The sequence below is a fragment of the Prinia subflava genome, chromosome 8 (genome assembly GCF_021018805.1).
Source record: "Prinia subflava isolate CZ2003 ecotype Zambia chromosome 8, Cam_Psub_1.2, whole genome shotgun sequence".
Lineage (NCBI taxonomy): Eukaryota > Metazoa > Chordata > Aves > Passeriformes > Cisticolidae > Prinia > Prinia subflava.
Genome location: NC_086254.1, coordinates 16,287,474 through 16,305,859, shown reverse-complemented (window position 1 = coordinate 16,305,859; position 18,386 = coordinate 16,287,474). Strand labels below are relative to the sequence as shown.

The 18,386-nt window shown below is 55.6% G+C and overlaps 1 protein-coding gene across 5 annotated transcripts in view; it reads right to left on the bottom strand.

Annotated features, from left to right (window-relative positions):
- Positions 1 to 18,386, bottom strand: part of FBN3 (fibrillin 3) — a 74,296-nt gene that overhangs the window by 51,629 nt on the left and 4,281 nt on the right. For 4 of the 5 annotated variants that reach the window (XM_063403390.1, XM_063403388.1, XM_063403392.1 and 1 more), the window contains exons 3-6: positions 10,607 to 10,689; positions 9,573 to 9,671; positions 7,146 to 7,241; positions 5,677 to 5,772 (exon numbers count right to left, since the gene is read on the bottom strand). In XM_063403390.1, coding sequence (XP_063259460.1) covers positions 5,677 to 5,772; positions 7,146 to 7,241; positions 9,573 to 9,671; positions 10,607 to 10,689 — 374 coding nt within the window. Of the gene's footprint in view, positions 1 to 5,676; positions 5,773 to 7,023; positions 7,065 to 7,145; positions 7,242 to 9,572; positions 9,672 to 10,606; positions 10,690 to 18,386 lie in introns of those variants that run through there. The other variant, XM_063403391.1, reaches the window with a different exon arrangement.

Below are 18,386 nucleotides of genomic sequence, written 5' to 3'. Positions count from 1 at the left end.
CCTTGATGAGGGATATTGGCACAGCAGGAATCCTGCAGGGAGCAAAATCCTTCCGTGGGATTTTCCCTTCAGCTGGGCAGAGCTGGTGGCACAGAAGTGTTTGATCAGTGGCTGGGAAAACAAAAAAAAACCACCTTGGAGCACGTCCAGAAAATTCCCCAGGAAGTGTCTGAGCAGTCAGGTGCTGGTCAGGCAGCCGGAGCCCGGCTGGGATGGGCTCAGGGAATTTCCAGGCTGGAATTAGCAGTAATTAAGAACTGCCCCTGACCCCAATTCCCTGCTCCGGGATTAACCCCCCGATGTCCCTGCAGGGAAAGGTTTGGGGTTGATGAGTGAAGCAACAAAAATCTCGTGTGGAGGGGGGTGAGAGCACAGGGAGCCCCAGGTAAGGGCGTCCCAAAATCCATGGAAAGCCCCCAGGGAATTCTCCTGTCTGGGCAAGGATCAATCAGCAAAGAATTCCTCATTTCCAGCCATTTGTATTTGAAATTAAAGCTGAGAAAATCGGGCTGTGGATGTCTCTGGGAGGAGAAGGATTTGAGAGGGAAAAAAGGAATTGTTTGGGAGTTACCCCGGTGTGAAGGTGATGGCACCTCCCAAAAAAAAAACTTTTTTGGGGAATCTGACCAGAAACACGAACCACGGGGAGTTACCAAATAATGATCCTTTTTTTTTTCTTTTTGACCCAAATTTTACAGATTCCCCGGCCAGAGGCTGATGTCACTGCGGGGTGGACCCCAAAAAACTCAGACTAATAAATGAAAAACCCCAAAGTGATGCTTGAACAGAGAGAAAAATGACTAAAAACCTGCACCTCCCACCTCATCTCCTACCTCATCTCCCCCGGGCGCTGCAGGAATTCCTGGAGAGGGACCATGAATGCGGGATTGTGAGGAGAACACCCCCTTTTAAGCCCATAATTGCCCAAAATAACTTTTCCTATGCAGATGACTCCTCTGGAGGGAACGGAGCCAAGGAAATCAGAGTCTGGAGAGCTCTGGCTGCCTCCCAGCCCCAGCTGGTGCTAATTTTAATGGGCAAATGATTAAATTTTTAATGAGGCACCAATGAAATTTTATGAAGGAAATGGGGACGCTTAGGAGATGTCTGAAGCCTTTCCCAGTCCCTGCATGGGATGAGTGTTCCAGGAACCCTGCCGCAGGTAGCTGTCCCTCAGGAGCGGGGATTTTCCTTGGAAAAGCCGAGGGAAGGCTGGAATTGCTGCTCCCTCTCCCCAGAGCCCAGGCGGGGCAGCTCCATGAAGGGATTGCAAGAAATCCTGAATTTTTAGGGGGTTTAGGGACACCCCCCCCCCCCGAGCTCTGAATCCCTGACAATTCCAATAACAATTCCCATTAAGGGACTGCAAGAAATCCTGAATCCAGGGGGGGATTCTGGGAGCAGGAGATTCTGAAAATGCTCACAAGGAAAAAGAGTTTCCTCCGCTCCTGCTACCTCCGTGGAGCCAGGAGGGTCCCTGAGTGAATTCCAGAGGGAATTCAGATCCCTGGAGGTGGAAAAGTGGGATGAGGACCCGAGGGACCAACGCCCCGAGCCACCAGCCCAATCCCAGGGGAAGGATCCGACCCCACAGGATTGTTCCTGTTCTTCTCCAGGTGTTTTCCAGCCTGGATCCGTTGTTCCTGTTCTTCTCCAGGTGTTTTCCAGCCCGGATCCACTGTTCCCGTTGTTCTCCAGGTGTTTTCCAGCCTGGATCCGTTGTTCCTGTTCTTCTCCAGGTGTTTTCCAGCTGGGATCCATTGTTCCTGTTCTTCTCCAGGTGTTTTCCAGCCTGGATCCATTGTTCCCGTTGTTCTCCAGGTGTTTTCCAGCCTGGATCCATTGTTTCGTTGTTCTCCAGGTGTTTTCCAGCCTGGATCCATTGTTCCTGTTCTTCTCCAGGTGTTTTCCAGCCTGGATCCATTGTTCCTGTTCTTCTCCAGGTGTTTTCCAGCCTGGATCCGTTGTTCCCGTTCTTCTCCAGGTGTTTCCCAGCCTGGATCCGTTGTTCCCGTTGTTCTCCAGGTGTTTTCCAGCCGCGATCCATTGTTCCTGTTCTTCTCCAGGTGTTTCCCAGCCTGGATTGGCTGTTGCCATTGTTCTCCAGGTGTTTTCCAGCCCGGATCCATTGTTCCCGTTGTTCTCCAGGTGTTTTCCAGCCTGGATCCATTGTTCCTGTTCTTCTCCAGGTGTTTTCCAGCCCGGATCCATTGTTCCCGTTGTTCTCCAGGTGTTTCCCAGCCCGGATCCATTGTTCCCGTTGTTCTCCAGGTGTTTTCCAGCCTGTATTTGCTGTTCCTGTTCTTCTCCAGGTGTTTTCCAGCTTGTATTTGCTGTTCCCGTTGTTCTCCAGGTGTTTTCCAGCCTGGATCCATTGTTTCGTTGTTCTCCAGGTGTTTTCCAGCCGGGATCGTGGCTCTCCATCCCCGGAGCTGTCTCAGCCTCTGGTGGGAGGGGAGGGGAGCAGCCCGGGGGTCTCCCTGAGGGGCTCCTTTCTCATGGAATATTTTCTCCAGCTCGTCATTTCCTTACTTCACCCAAACACAGCCACATTCCTGGGCTTTAACTGTTTGGGCTTCTGCAGAGAAGAAAAAGCTGGCGGGGGCACTTTCCGAGGCCAGACATTCCAAGTGCTGGAAAAACACATCCAAGGGAAACTGCACAGGGAGAACTTTCTCCGAGTTTTCCTGTCCCGTTTTTACAACTTCCTGACCAAGTCTCGGCCTGATGAAACCCGAGGGGGTTTCAAGGAGGCACAAAGAGCAGAGGGAAACACGGAGCTGGTGGTTCCAGGGCAGGAGGAACGGCTGGGAATGTCAGGACAGGGGCTGGGAATGTCAGGACAGGGGCTGGGACTGGCAGGACAGGGGCTGGGACTGGCAGGACAGGGGCTGGGAATGTCAGGGCAGGGGCTGGGAATGTCAGGACAGGGGCTGGAAACCCCTGGAAGAGCCCTGGGGGTCGGGACTTGTCCTGCTTGGTCAGTGGAGGGGCTGGGGTGGCACTTCCAGAGCTCCAAACTCTTCCCAAGCCCTCAGGTGGAAACCTGGCACTGCCCAGAGTCCCTTGGAAGAGACCACGGCTCCTGGATCCCAGAAAAAATCTCCTGGATCTCAGGGAGAAGCTCCTGGATCCCAGGGAGAAGTTCCTTGGATCCCCAGAAAAGCTCTTGGATCCCAGAGAAAATCTCCTGGATAGAAGGGGAAATCTCCTGGATCTAAGGAAAAGCTCCTGGATCCAAGGAGTTTTATTCCCATTTAAATTTATTCCCATCCGATTCACTTTATTCCCATTTAAAATTGAAATTATTTCTCGTTGCGGCGGTGGCAAAGTCAATTCGAGGGAAGCCTTGAATCAATCTGGAATTGGATGGATTTGGGGTGGATGGGTGGTTTTTGCCAGGGCTGGGGCTCACAGAATCCCAGGATTTGAAGGGTGGATGGGTGGTTTTTGCCAGGGCTGGGGCTCACAGAATCCCAGGATTTTGGGGCTGGAGCTCGCCCAGCCCAGCCCAGGCTCACCTGGAGCAGGTGACAGGAACCAGGCAGGTTTGGAGAATCCCCAAACTCCCTGGGCAGCTCTGCCACCTCCAGGAAAAGCAGCTTTCCCTCCCGCTGAGGTGGAACTTCTCATGTTCTGTTTGTGTTTGTGCTCCTCATGCCTCACTCCAGTCATGAACTGGGATTAACTGGGAATTCCAGGGCTGGCAGAACCCAGGGCATTCCCTGCTCTGGGATGAGATTTTTGCCTTTTCTCCCCATGAGGTTTCAGGCTCTGCTTTGACCCCATCCTGCTCCAGGAAAATCCTGAGGAGCTGAGCTGGAGCTGCTGCTGCTGGAATCTCCTCACGGAGCCTCCCCGGGACCCTTGAGGGCACCAAACCCCCCCCGGCAGCAGCTCCTGGAGCTCTGAGCATCCCTGGGGATGGAGCAGGAGCTGAGGGTTCCCTGGGGAGGGGGAGCTGTGCCCTGGAGCTCACCTGGCTGAAACCCCCCAGGACCCCCCGGCCCGGGCTGTGTTTGCCTTGGCAGGGAGGAGCGGTGTGGACACAGCTGCAGGATTTGTTTTGTCTCTCTCACAAGTCTGGCTCGGCCAAATCTCCGCAGGCTTTGTGAAAATGCTCCTTTATGTGAAGAATTTTATACAAACGGCCCCAAAGTCTGCCCCTGCTCAGCCCCTGCCTCTTCCCCCTCTCCACACACACACACAGGATTTTCCAGCCTTCTCCAGAAGTTTCTTTCGGGAGTTTCCAGCTCTGTTCACAAAGTCTGGGTGGATTTTTGGAATCTCAGCACTTGAGGACCTCGTGAGGGAGGAAAAGTGAGGAGGTCCCAGGCTCTGGAGCTGGGCTTTGGGGGTTTGGGGAGAAATCTCCCAAGGCAGAGCCCTCCATGGATAAACCCTCACCACTTTCTGTAACTCCAGCAATTCCCGTGTGTTGGAAAAAGGCAAGGAGGGGCTTTGAAGGATCTGTAACTGCTGCAGAACAGGAGAATTGTCAAAAAAATTGGGGATGTCCCATCCCTGGACGTGTCCAAGGCCAGTGGGATGGTGGAAGGTGCCCCTGGGTGGTTTTAAGTCCTGTTCCAACCCAGAGCACTCCACAACTCCCTGATTCCTCAAGGAGGGAGATGAGAACGAGGCAAGGTTACTCCAGTGGAGGCTTTCCCTGAGCTTTCCCTTCTCTGCAGACAAAGGGGAGGCTCAGACCTGAGCAGAGGCTTTGAAAGGGGCTCTGGAAATGCTCCTGGAGCCCCGGGGATGCTGCACAGCCCTGTGGGACCCGGTGGGTTCTTTCTGTTGTGGGTTCTGCTGTTCCTGTCTCCCCTCTAAAGCACAGGAAAAACCCCAGGAAAGGCAGGAGCAGCCCAGTCCTTGGGAATGGAGTGACCCAGCACGAGCCCAGTCCCGGGAGAGTGAGAGGCTGGAAAATCAGGACATTTCCAGGTGCTCTGGTCCCAGATCTTGGAGCTCAAACATCGGCTCCGTGTTTGGGTTTCATTCCGGATGCCGGCAGCTCCGAGCCGTGCCAAGAATCCTATCAGGGCTGGGAGCGTCCATCTGAGGAATTCCCTGGCTCAGCCAAACCTCGGCCGTGCCCGCAGAGCCCGAATCTGCTCCTGCACAGACCCAGCACGGCCTCCCCGAGCCACATCCCTGGGGATTCTCATCCCGGTGGATTCTCATCCCGGGGGAATTCTCATCCCGGGAGATTCTCCTCCCGGGGGAATTCTCATCCCGGGGGAATTCTCCTCCCGGGGGAATTCTCATCCCGGGGGAATTCTCATCCCGGGGGAATTCTCATCCCGGGGGAATTCTCATCCCGGGGGAATTCTCATCCCTCAGCCAGGGACCGCCGGACGGGCAAGGGTGGGAACCCAGCCGAGCCCAGAGCCCAGAGCTGAACCTGGGGGTGAAACACATCCAGGGACCAGGCAGGCCCTGCTGCTGTCCAGGGAATCCCAGGGAATGTGGAATTCCCAGGCAGACCCTGCTATCCCGGGAATCCCAGGGGATGTGGAATTCCCGGGCAGTCCCCCTGCTGTCCCCTGGAATCCCAGGGGATGTGGAATTCCCGGGCAGTCCCCCTGCTGTCCCCTGGAACCCCAGGGGATGTGGAATTCCTGGAAGGCCCCGCTGCTCTCCCGGGAATCCCAGGGAATGTGGAATCCTCACCTCTCTCGCACTGCGGGCCGGTGAAGCCGTAGACGCAGGCGCAGCGGTTGGGCCCGATGCACCGTCCCCCGTTCTGGCAGCCGTTCTCACACACAGCTGGAAGGGAAAACAGAGAATTCCGTCACTCCTGATCCTGGGCGAGCCCCTGGGAGACGCTGGCAGGGCCTGGGGATGTCACCCCACAGTGGATCAGAGCTTGGAAGGCTCCGTGTTCTCCCGCCTGGGAAATCGGAGATTTTTACTCCTTTGCCTCGGGAAAATTGTTCCCAATTCCTGCCTGAGCCCCTTTCTGCAAAGGCTGTGAAGTCCTGATGTACCGGGGAGGATTTGCTGCCCTCTGGAATCTCGGTTCCCTCAGGAATTGGGATTTGAGTGGGATGAGTGGATACAGAGGAAAGTGCACCAAGGGAAAAGTGAGGAATGAGAGCAGCGGGAGAAGGGCGGGGTGGTCAGGGATGAACCCCACCAGTGCCCAGAGCAAGGAACTGAGGTCTGAGCAGCACTCGGGTGTTCCCTGACCTAAAATATTCCTGACCTAAAATATTCCTGACCTAAAATATTCCTGACTTAAACTTAGTCCTGCTACCCTGAGCTGAAACCCTGCACTCAGGGCTGGTGCCAAAGGAAGTTTCCTTTTGGATTGATGGAACCCCCAGAGCAGGGAGGGACCCCCAAGGACCCTGCCCTGCCCTGACCCCCCTCAGTGCCCAGCTCTGATCCCGGGCTCTGCCTCAAATCCCGGCTGGGATGGGGCCAGGGGCTGCAGCATTCCCGGCCCTGCCGGGATGTCCTGCCAGGCTGGGAATGTGGGATGGATGGGGCCAGGGGCTGCAGCATTCCCGGCCCTGCCGGGATGTCCTGCCAGGCTGGGAGTGCGGGATGGAGCTGGGAGCAGCACGTAGTGAGGGCTGCACGTCCCAGCCCTGGCCCCGGGCTGCTGCTCCTGAGAATTTTCCCAAGCTTTTGCTGCTCGGGATGAAATTTTCCATCTGGAGCCTCTGCCTCCGGCTGAACTTTTGGGAAAGTTTCAGCACCGAGGGATCAGGCGGAGCTGAGGAGGAGTTTGGGGACAATGGGGGCTTTTGTCTTTAAAATTCTTATTCCTATTCCTGTTCCCATCCCATCCCATTCCCAGCACTCACGCTACCCACAGTAGGTGCTGGTGAGTCCCTTCTGGCACAGGCAGGACCCATTCCCATTCCCATCCCCGTTCCCATCCTATTCCTGTTCCCATTACCCATTCCCATCCCATATTCCCATTCCCATTCTCATTCCCATCCTGTCCCCGTTCCCATTCCCATCCCATCCCCATATTCCCATTCCCATCCCATTCCCGTTCCCACTCACGCTGCCCGCAGTAGGTGCCGGTGAATCCCTTCTGGCACAGGCAGGACCCATTCCCATTCCCATTCCCATTCCCATTCCCATCCCCATATTCCCATCCCATCCCCATCCCCATTCCCACTCACGCTGCCCGCAGTAGGTGCCGGTGAATCCCTTCTGGCACAGGCAGGACTCCTCGGCGCAGCTGCCGCCGTTCATGCAGCGCACGCTGCAGCTCTGCACTGGGGACAGGGACGGGGACAGGGACGGGAATCACCCCGGGGTCCCCGGCTGGAATCACCCCGGGGTCCCAGCTGGAATCACCCCGGGGTCCCTGCTGGGAATCACCCTGGGGTCCCTGCTGGGAATCACCCCGGGGTCCCCGGCTGGAATCACCCCGGGGTCCCCGGCTGGAATCACCCCGGGGTCCCCAGCTGGAATCACCCCGGGGTCCCCGGCTGGAATCACCCCGGGGTCCCCGGCTGGAATCACCCCGGGGTCCCCAGCTGGAATCACCCCAGGGGCCCGGCTGGAATCACCCCGGGGTCCCAGCTGGGAATCACCCCAGGGTCCCCAGCTGGAATCACCCCGGGGTCCCAGCTGGGAATCACCCCAGGGTCCCCAGCTGGAATCACCCCAGGGGCCCGGCTGGAATCACCCCGGGGTCCCCGGCTGGGAATCACCCCGGGGTCCCCGGCTGGAATCACCCCAGGGGCCCGGCTGGAATCACCCCGGGGTCCCCAGCTGGAATCACCCCGGGGTCCCTGCTGGGAATTCCTGTCCTTGCCGACATGGAGTAGCCGTGACAGTGACACTGCCGAGGGGCTCCCGGGGACCACAGGCCCAGCTCCTGGCCCCAGACACCCCAGCACTCCCACCCTGGGCACCCCTGGCAGCGCCCCTGGAGCTCTGGCAGGGTTGGGAATGTGCCCATTCCCAGGGAGAGCCTTTCCCTGATCCCATCCCAGCCCTCCAAAGGCCTCCATCCCTTCCCTTCCTTAAGGAACCCACCCCAGTGAAACCTTTCCAGCTTTGTCCTTCCTGCAAACAATTCCTGATGTCTCCCTGCCTCTGACAACCCCGTCACGATCTTTTCTTTCAGGATTTTATACTTTTCCCACATTTTCCCACTCTTTTTATCGTTGTTCTCCATTATTGCTCCATTTTCAACCCTTTTCACACTTTGGGCTGTCGAGTCTTCCAAATCCCTCCCTGTCTGAGCCTTCTGAGGAGTTTGGGGGGATGGAATTTCCTTGGTGGAGGAAAACCATCAGCTTTAAATCTTCCTCCTCATTTTGCAAACACAGCGTGGCCTCCCCGGCAAGATCCAGTTACTGGGAGAGGTTTTTTTAAGGGATTTGGAAAGAAAAGCACGAATCCTCCATTCCTCCATGTGGGAGCTCAGCTTTCCCACTGGACCAGGACCCACTGGATGTGACTGAGGCACCGCAGGAAAACAATAAAAATAAATAAACTGGGAAGTTTTGTCCTGCTGTGGACACCAACTGTTGGCTTTAACCATTTCCTCGCTCCATGTTTAAGGAATTTGGGATTGAAGCAGCCCAAAGTGGGAGGTTTGGGGCTCAACAAACACAACTTTCCCTCTGGAGCGCCTGGAACAAAGAATTCCTCCTGTGGGAGGTGTGACCGCTCCAACTGCAGGGCCTGAGGCTGGAGCAGATCGTGTGAAAAGTGGATTTCACACCAAAAACCCCTCGGGGAGCTGGGCCCTGGCTGCCAGGAGAGGAGAGCCGGGATCCGGCAGCTCCAGGGTTGGATTTGTGGGATGGAGCCTCGGCCGGGGCTCCTCCATCAATCCCAGGCTGGGAGGAGCTGGGGCCAAGCGCCCGCCCGGGACTCACGAGTGTCCAACGGGAGAATTCCGTGGTTTGGGAATTCTGGATCAGGGAGGGCTGGGCTGGGAGCTCTCAGCGCTCCAAGGGCTCAGCACAAGGGCTGGACATGGGATTCGGGGCTTCTCCTCCTCTGGAATGCGCGATTTCCCGGCTTTCGCACAGAAATCCAGCCCCCAGCAGCGAATTCCAGCTCGGAGGAGCCCCCGCAGAGGAGCCCCCCTCTCTCCCAGGCTCCCGGGAATGCCAGGGCCGTGCCCAGATGGATGCAGCGCTCTCGGCATTCCTGGAATTCCTCCCTGATTGCTCCCACACGGACCCCGGCTCCCGGAGCTCGGTGGCTCCGGCGCCTTCCCCTCCCCGGGGGTTGCGGGCTCCGCTGCTTCCCGGGGGATCTGGAGCACTCGGGAAGCAAATCCCGGGAATTTCCTTCCCCCAGGCACCCCCGGAGTGTGGATTTGAGGGGTCCCTTTCCCCCAAAGCCTCCTCTGCAGTTGGGCACTGGTGACAAATTAATTCCTGGGGTGCCCCTCTCCATCTGAGACCCTAAAAGACTCCAAAAAATCCCGTTTATTCTGCAGGGAAAACCCTCGGGAAAGCACCCAAAGCACGGGATATGCGGTGAAACGTGGAATATTCGGTGGGTTCGGGGTGGAAACGCAGGGATTCCGTTCCCTTCCCGTTTCGGGAGCGCCGGGACCGGCGGGAGAATCCGCTCACCTCCGGCGGGGCCGCAGTTCGGGGAGAGCTGTCCATTGGAGCAGGTGCACATGTTGGGCCGGGAGCAGAATCCATCGCCGCAGGAATTCCTGCAGATCGCTGCGGGCACAGAGGGACAGGGAGGGAATTCTCAGCCCGGGAATTCGGAATTCACAGCCCCGGGAATTCGGAATTCACAGCCCGGCTCTGCCCCGAGAATTCGGAATTCACAGCCCGGCTCTGCCTCGGGAATTCGGAATTCCCAGCCCGGGAATTCGGAATTCACAGCCCCGGCTCTGCCTCGGGAATTCGGAATTCACAGCCCCGGGTCTGCCTCGGGAATTCGGAATTCACAGCCCCGGGAATTCGGAATTCACAGCCCCGGGAATTCGGAATTCTCAGCCCCGGGAATTCGGAATTCTCAGCCCCGGCTCTGCCTCTGAATTCACCCCTCGGGACAGAAATCCTCCCAGAGGGACTGGGACACCTCTCCGGGCAGAGCAGGGCTGGGAAGGACCCGAGATCCCACCCCAGCCAGGGCAGGGACAGCTTTATCCCACAGAAATTCAGGATATCAGCCCGTTCATGGATTCTCCGGCCCTGGGGAGCCCAGACAGGGAGGGAAATCTCCCAATCCAGGTGAGATTTATCTCAATCATCCTCCCGAGACCCTTAAAGATGTGAATTCCCGCTGGGAGTCACCCAGGTTTGCAACATCACCACCAATTAATGGAATTATCCCGTGGGAATAATCAGGAAATCATTTCCTCGGGACAAAACCTCCTCGGGAGCCTCCTGCCCACAGCAGGCGCTGCCAGGGGACACGGGGACACCTCGGGAGGGGATTAAAGGCTCAACTCAATCACTGGGACCAGTCTGGACCATCCGGGTTTAACTGGGATTAGCAGAGCTGGGAATTCCCAGGAGCCCTGCCCTGGGCTGGCAGCTCCCTGGGAGCAGGGAAATGGCTGAAATAAAGGGATAAAATGGATAAAATGGATAAAATAAATTGATAAAATGGATAAAATGGCTAAAAGGGATGCGGGGATACTCACGGACAATGCACTGGTTCCCTCCAGGCAGGGTTTTCCAGCCGGGACAGCAGTAGGAATGGAACCTCGAGCCGCAGACGTTGGGGCTGAAAATCAAACAGAATTTGGGGTTTTTCCCTCTGTTTCAGTGCCCTTGGATAAATCCAGGCTCTGCAGGAGGGCAGGGAAGAGCTCCCGTGGGACATTTCCCTCCAAACTCCGGGAATTTGGGGAGGTTTTGGTCCAAATGAGCGGAGGAAGAGGAAGGTGGCACCAACCCCGCTGACTGGAGAGAAGGGGTTCAGTGGAGTGGATAAAGTGGATTATTTCCAATCAGGGGCAGACACCACCTCTGCCCAAACCGGAGTCACCCCAGGATTTCATGCAGGGATCCTGGGAGTGGAGGCCAATTGTTCCTCCCAAAGCGAACCTCGCTGAGCATCTGCTAAAAATTAACAGAGTTCCCAAATAAACCGTGGGGAGAATCCACTCCGGAGGGGCTGGGATTAACGATGGCCCAGGGATGACCCAGAGGGAGAAGGGAATGAGATTCCAAAGCAAAAACTCCAGAAGGACAACGCTGGTTTGTAAAGGAAAAAAAAATTAAAAAGTCATCTTCAGCAAATTTGGGATGTAATTGCTTTTAGAGTGATCAGCGGTTTGCTCAGTGCTGGGAAACACGAGCTGGGATCCCTCATTTCCACCAGAAAGAAGGTCAGGATATAAGGGAGGTCTCAAAATCATGGAATTACAGAAGGGTTTGGGATGGAAGGACCTTGGAACTGATGGAATTCCAGCCCTGCCAGGGGCAGAGACCCCTGACACTGTCCCAGGCTGCTCCAAGCCCTGTCCAGCCTGGCCTTGGACACTTCCAGGGATGACAACATAATTAAAAATATTTTAAAATAAATTTAAATTTAAAAATCCAGAGGTTTTTTTTTCCCCTCTCCTCTCAGCTCTGCCTCCTTGGGGTTTTTCCCAGAGCTGGCGCTGGAGCGTTTTTCCACGGGCGGATCGTCCCTTCTCACCTTCCGTGCCGCTGAAAGGGCTCATTAGCTAATGAGAATTATGCAAATGAGGTGAATGTGACCCAAAGAGGGAAAACAAACTCTCAGCATCGCCTTTGCTGTCCTTAAACAAACGCCGGGATTGGCGACAAAAGCAGGGACGGAGCCAGCGGGAATTCCCAGGGATGGCACCGAGCGCTGCCCCTGGCACTGCCCCCGGCGGGGACGGGAAAAAACCGGGAAGAGACCCCGGGATGGGAAATTCCGGGTGGGAAAAAACCTTGGGATGAGAAGCCGCCTTCCCAAAGCCAGCCCGGATCCAGGACACGGCCCCTGCCCGGGGACAGGGCACGGGGGACACCGGGATGGGGCCGCAGGAACCCGGGAAAGGCACCGGGAGGGAGGAAAACGGGGACAAGTCCGGGCTCAGAATCTCTCCAGGGCAGCTTTTTCTCCCTCTCCTGCTCCAGCACAGTCTCCTAACTCCGGGACCCATCCAGCTTTCCCAGTGTTTTGGGAGCATCCCAATATTTCCCAGTTATTTTTCCTTTCTGTCTCTGTATTCTCTGTGTGACTCCAGCCAGGAAATTTCTCTCTCCAGCTCCCCCAGTTTGGGGAGCAGCAGTTCTGACTGGGAACAATGGAATTCCCAGTTCCCACTTTCCCTGCCCTTTTCCTTGTTGGAAATTTTCTGTCCTCAAGTCTCATCCTAAGCAAATTTTGTGGGAAAACCCCAAACCCTGGGGGAACGGATTCAGCCAATTCCAGACTTGTTCACCTTTTAAAAAATGGCCACTGACTCCAGGTTTTCCCAACCACCCAGAGCCACTTTTCCTTGTGAAAATTTACCTAATTCCAGGTTAATGAGGAATTTCAGTGCCAAAAGAGGGGATGTTTGCTATCCACGGAAAAGCTGCTTTAAGGAAGAGACAGGGAATTTGGTTTTTTGGGATTTTTTGCGACCCCCCCGCAGCTTTTTCTCCCATTGTGAAACTCAGAGGCAAACGAAACGAATGTGGATGAGCTCAGCCTGTGGTTTTCCAGGGACAATGCTCCCACCTCTCCGCCCGAGCTGGAAGTTTTTCCTCCAATTCAGGATTCGCTCTGGTTTTGGTCCATGCCCGGATTTTTGCTGCGCCCTCGGGATCAGCCCTGACAATGGCTGGGGACAGCCCCGGAGCCCCCCGGCCTCGGTGGGGACCACAGGGGACAAGAATTGCTGCCAGAGGCCGGGGGGGGGGTTGGGAAAGCGTCTCCCCCAACCCAGAGGGGTTTGGGATTTTGTGGGAACAGATCCCAAACAACGCCGGCTTTGGGATCCTCGGGGCGTTCGTGTCCTCCTCTGGACTGAGCAGATCCCCACAACACTAAAGGGATTTATTTCAGAATATTCTGGGTTTGAGGAGCCCCCTGCTCACTCCCCCAGGCCTGGCTGTGCTGGATGAGGAATTTGCAATGGAAAAATTCCAGAAATCCCCCTGGAAAAGCCAGGCCTGCCCCTGTTGGGTGTGGGGACAATGACAAGGGGGTCTGAATTCCTCCCACCCAGAACCCACCCCTGGTTCTCCAAAGCAGCTCCTGAGGACTTTGAGGAATGAGCTCAAATCCCAACAATCCCAATTTCTGCTGGGCTTTAAAGGTGAGAGGAGCTGAATATCTGTGCCACGAGGAAAAGCCACAGAGCTCACAACTTCCAACACAAATTTGGACACTGCCAGCACAAAAATATTCCAAACTCAGCACGTAGAAACACGGGATCGTAAAATCCCAGACTGGTTTGGGCTGGAAGGACCCGAAATCCCATCCAAATCCTTCCCGGGGCAGGGACACCTCCCACTGCCCCAGGGCGCTCCAACCACGCCTCGGACACTTCCAGGGATGGAGCAGCCGCAGCTGCTCTGGGAATTCCCTTCCAGGGCCTCACCTCTGGGAGATGGAATTAATATTTTTAATTTTTAATTAATTTTAATATTATTTAAATTAATATGTTTAATTGTTCTTGTCCGGTTTTATCAAAGGAATGGAGGAAAACAGAAGGGAATTCTTGCAGGGTTCCAGCTGCTCTGGGTTCAAGCCTGATTATCCCGATCATTTTCTATTTTGTGTTTTTTTTCAGCCAGGGGGAAATCTATAAAATTTTGTTCAACTCCTTTGCTTTGTCCATAAGAGCATTTTCCCCCTTTTATTGGGTTCTCCCCACATCTCCTGTGAGTGATGGCAGGAAAATCTCCCTCCTTGGTGCACATTTAATTCAACCCCTACAGAGCAGCAAGGAACCTTTTCCTTTGAAAAAAAGACTCAAAATCCAACAGATTTCCAGGAACTACTTCACACTTTCATTTGGAGAGCACCACCACCAACTCTTCCACTTTTTTTTTTTTTTTTCCTCTCCTTAAATTCTGAAATAAATCAAAAACTTCAAACGCAGCCCTTAAAACTTCCAGACAAAACCCACACAACCTCTGGCTCCTGCGCCAGATATTCCCTCTGCCATTCCAACACTCTCCCTCACCATTCCTGCCAAAAACAAGAGAGCCCAGCCACGGCCAGGAGGCCAAGATCAACCATTTCACAACATAAATCAGGGCCCGAGGAACAAAAGTCTCGAGTCAGAGGTTTCCAAGTGCTGCCTTCACGTTGTTCCCGCTGTTGTTCGTAGTATTCCAGCCCTGGCGCTGGGAACGGGGCTGGGACGTGGAGCTGGAGGCAGGAATGTGCTCCAGAGGTGCCTGGATCACAGGGCACAGCTCCAGCTCTTTCCTCAAGGAGATTTGGGGCTCTTTCACTAATTTTGGGGTTTTTTAGGGGTTTCAGGTGTTGTAGTTAAAGCTCTTTGCCTCTCCCAGTGAGGGGTTCTGGCTGCCTGAAATCCAGGATTGGGTTAAAAACTGGGAAAATTCAGCTTCTGGTGCCTCAGAGAATCGTGGAATTGTAGAGGCTGGAAAAGACTTTGAGATCCTCAGCCAGCGCCACCAGCACGGTGAGCAGCAGGTCCCCAAGGGCCACCTCCACGGGGCTTTGGAACCTCCCTCATCCCTAAGGAACCTCCACGGGGCTTTGGAGCCTCCCTCATCCCTAAGGAACCTCCACGGGGCTTTGGAACCTCCCTCATCCCTAAGGAACCTCCACGGGGCTTTGGAGCCTCCCTCATCCCTAAGGAACCTCCACGGGGCTTTGGAGCCTCCCTCATCCCTAAGGAACCTCCACGGGGCTTTGGAGCCTCCCTCATCCCTAAGGAACATCCACGGGGCTTTGGAACCTCCCTCATCCCTAAGGAACCTCCACGGGGCTTTGGAGCCTCCCTCATCCCTAAGGAACCTCCACGGGGCTTTGGAGCCTTCCTCATCCCTAAGGAACATCCACAGGGCTTTGGAACCTTCCTCATCCCCCTAAGGAACATCCAGGGGGCTTTGGAACCTCCCTCATCCCTAAAGCTCCATGGAAGTGCAGGACCAGGGATGGATTTGGGTGAAAACCCTGCTGGGAGTCCCCTGTGCCCCTCCCTGAGCTGCTGCAGCTCCGTCCTTGATCTTTAACATCACCCCAGGGTCAGGTCCAGCCCTGTTTGTGTCCCGTGGCCCCAGATCCCTGCCCGTGGCCCCAAATTCCCAGCCCGTGGCCCCAAATCCCCGCCCGTGGCCCCAAATTCCCAGCCTGTGGCCCCAAACCCCAGCCCGTGGCCCCAAATTCCCACCCGTGACCCCAAATCCCAGCCCGTGGCCCCAAATCCCAGCCCGTGGCCCCAAACCCCAGCCCGTGGCCCCAAATCCCAGCCCGTGGCCCCAAATCCCCGCCCGTGGCCCCAAATCCCCGCCCGTGGCCCCAAATTCCCAGCCCGGGGCCCCAAACCCCAGCCCGTGGCTTCAGCTCCCAGCCAGTGGCCCCAAATCCCAGCCAGTGGCCCCAAATCCCAGCCCGTGGCCCCAAATCCCCACCAGTGGCCCCAAATCCCTGCCCGTCAGTGGCCCCAAACCCCAGCCCGTGGCCCCAAACCCCAGCCCGTGGCCCCAAATTCCCACCCGTGGCCCCAAATCCCAGCCCGTGCCTTCCCCTCTCCTGTGCTCCCAAGCTCAGGGAGATTTTGGGGACCCCCTGCACCCCCAGCTCCTGCCCTGCAGCTCCAGCGTTTCCCCCTCGGCTCCTCAGAGGGAAATGAGGAATCAGCCCAGAGCTGCTCCCGTTCCCTTTTCCCTTTTGGCCCCTCAGGGCCGGGGTCCCACCTCTCCCAACGCCCCCTCCCCACCCCTCTCCTCATTTGAAGGTGCCAGGCCATAATTAATGGGCTGGGCTTAACGAGCTGTGCTCAGTCCAGGTTTTATCCCTCCCTGGGCACCCCAGGTGCCAGCCCAGCCCTCCCCGCTCCTGGAAACTCTTCAGGAGCTCATGGAAGCCAAAATCCCATCCCCAATCCTGCCTCAGAACGGGATTTGTGGGGCTGGGCCCTTCAGGAGAGGCTCATTTGAAATTGTCCCTCCTTTAATGAGTTTAAGGCCGGATTAAAGCCGGGCCTGGGCTGGGATTTATTGCTCCCCATGCCTTTATTAATTGTGATTTGGGAAAGCAGGGCTGGATAAGAGGCTTGTTTATTTTGCATTTAATCCCTGCTTTGCATTTATTTCATATTTTCCCCTTTATTGAAGGAGGCTGGGATGGGAATGAGCTCTAAATAAATAAAATTCCAGCAGAAGCAGACACAACCTTTGGCTTGAACTGCTGGAGCCTCTTCCCAAGGCCTCTCCAAGTGCCTGGAGCAGGGACAGCAGCAGGGACAGCTCGTGTCGGGCACCTGGAGGCCCTGGGAGCAACTCCTCCCGTGGTTTTTGTGGATTCTGGATGATCCCTGAGCTCCTTCCAAGCCAAACCACCCCAGGATTCTACAAAACCCACAGGAAGTGGTTTGTGCCCCTTGTGGGTGACACTTCAGAGAAACTGAACCAATTCTGGGCATTTTCATCTCCCAGAGCTTAAAAAAACTCCTTAAAAAGTCACCTGAGTCCCATCTCTCCCTCTGAACTTCTGGTGGGGCTCTGTTTTCTCATCCCATTTGGGAAAAAAACAGAATTTGGAGATGGGGGGAGAACAGGAGGCGCAGACAAGGATAAATCCCAGGAGAATTAGGGCTGGAAAACACCTCAGAGATCATCCCAACCATGAATCCATCAGGGGGGAGCAAAACGCCCAAAAGGAAGGGAAAAAAGCCCAAAAGGGAGGGAAAAAAGCCCAAAAGGAAGGGAAAAAAGCCCAAAAGGAAGGGAAAAAAGCCCAAAAGGAAGGGGAAAAAGCCCAAAAGGAAGGGGAAAATCCAGATGCTGTCAGGGCTGTGGCTGTCCCCTGGATGTGGCTGTCCCTTACTGGGTGTTTGGGGAAGGAAAACTTCTCTGCCATGGAGAAAATGCTCCAGGAATGGCAGGAAAAGGCTGTAAAAGGCTTTGGGAGTGGAATAAAAGGTGTGGGGAGGGCAAACTCTGATTAACTCGCATTGGGAGTTAAACCAAGCTCCAGTCCAGGAGGCCTGGGAAGGTTTCCCCAGAGGAGAACAGCAGGACCTGCACTGCTCCACCCTCAGATCCAACAGCAAACCCTCAGTATTTGTCCATTTTCCTCCATCCGGACCCAACACCCAAATTTTTGGACCCTTTCTCAGCAACCTCAGTGTGCAGGGCAGTGCCTGGGGAAGGCCCAGCCCAGCTGAGCTCAGCTGGATTTGAGCTCCAGCTCTGCCCAAATTCCTCCCTGGAGCCCAGGGAAGGCCCAGCCCAGCAGAGATCCCAGCCTGGAGCTGCTTTATCTCCCCGAAAGGGAAACCTGGGGGGCTGGGAAGGCACAGCCAAGGCAAATATTTGCAGTGGTGTCCTGAGCTGTGAAACGGACACCAGGGATAAATGGGATAAATGGGATAAATGGGATAAATGGGATAAATGGGATAAATGGGATACATGGGATAAATGGGATTAAACGTTCGCTGGGTGGCTTTGGAGAAGAGACAATTCCACAAAATGCAGCTGCCAAGGTCCCCACGTGCCCACAGGGTGGAATAACCCCAAATTCAAAGAGCTGAGCCAGCCTTTAGTGACATTTCCCCCTTGGTTCACTCCGGGATTGGTTCAGGCCTGGGATTGTGATTGATCCTCTCTCCCCAAAGGGAAATTCCACAGCACCAAAGGATCCTGAGGCCAGGGAAATCCAGAATGATCCAATTTGGGAACAACCTCTGAGACCACCAAGTCCAACCTCCCAACACAGACCCATAACTAAACTTAAACACTCCCAGAACTGTTTCAAGGACAAAGGTTCAGCACCATTTTGGGGAATTTGGGGTTTGGGGCTCTGCAGGAGCTGCCTGGTGCCACCTGAGGCTGCTCTCCAAGCCCAGGAGGACTTAATTTAAAACTTTATTTAAAATCTGTCCCATTTCTCATCCCAAGGGCTTGGGACAGGGGGTTTCAAAGAGGGAGAATTCCAGAAGGGCTGGGCAGGAGAGACGTGGACACAAACCCAGGGGGTGCCAGGGAAGCTCTGGGGCAGCCCTGGCAGCTCCCACCAGGAATCCCTCCTGGGAAGAGCCCAGGAACACGAGGATTCCTCAGCTGCCCCCAGCTCCAGCTGCACAAATCTCCCTGCCCCGACCCCAGGGGGACAGGAGGGGACAGGGGGGAGCAGGGAGACCCCAACCCCGCAGCCAGGACTGGGGGGCTGCCCTGGGGGAGGGTGTGGAGGGCAGGAGGGGCTGCAGGAGCCGTTCCTCATTGAGAACCTGCCCTTCATCCCTGGATTTGGGCTCCTCATCCTCCCCAGGA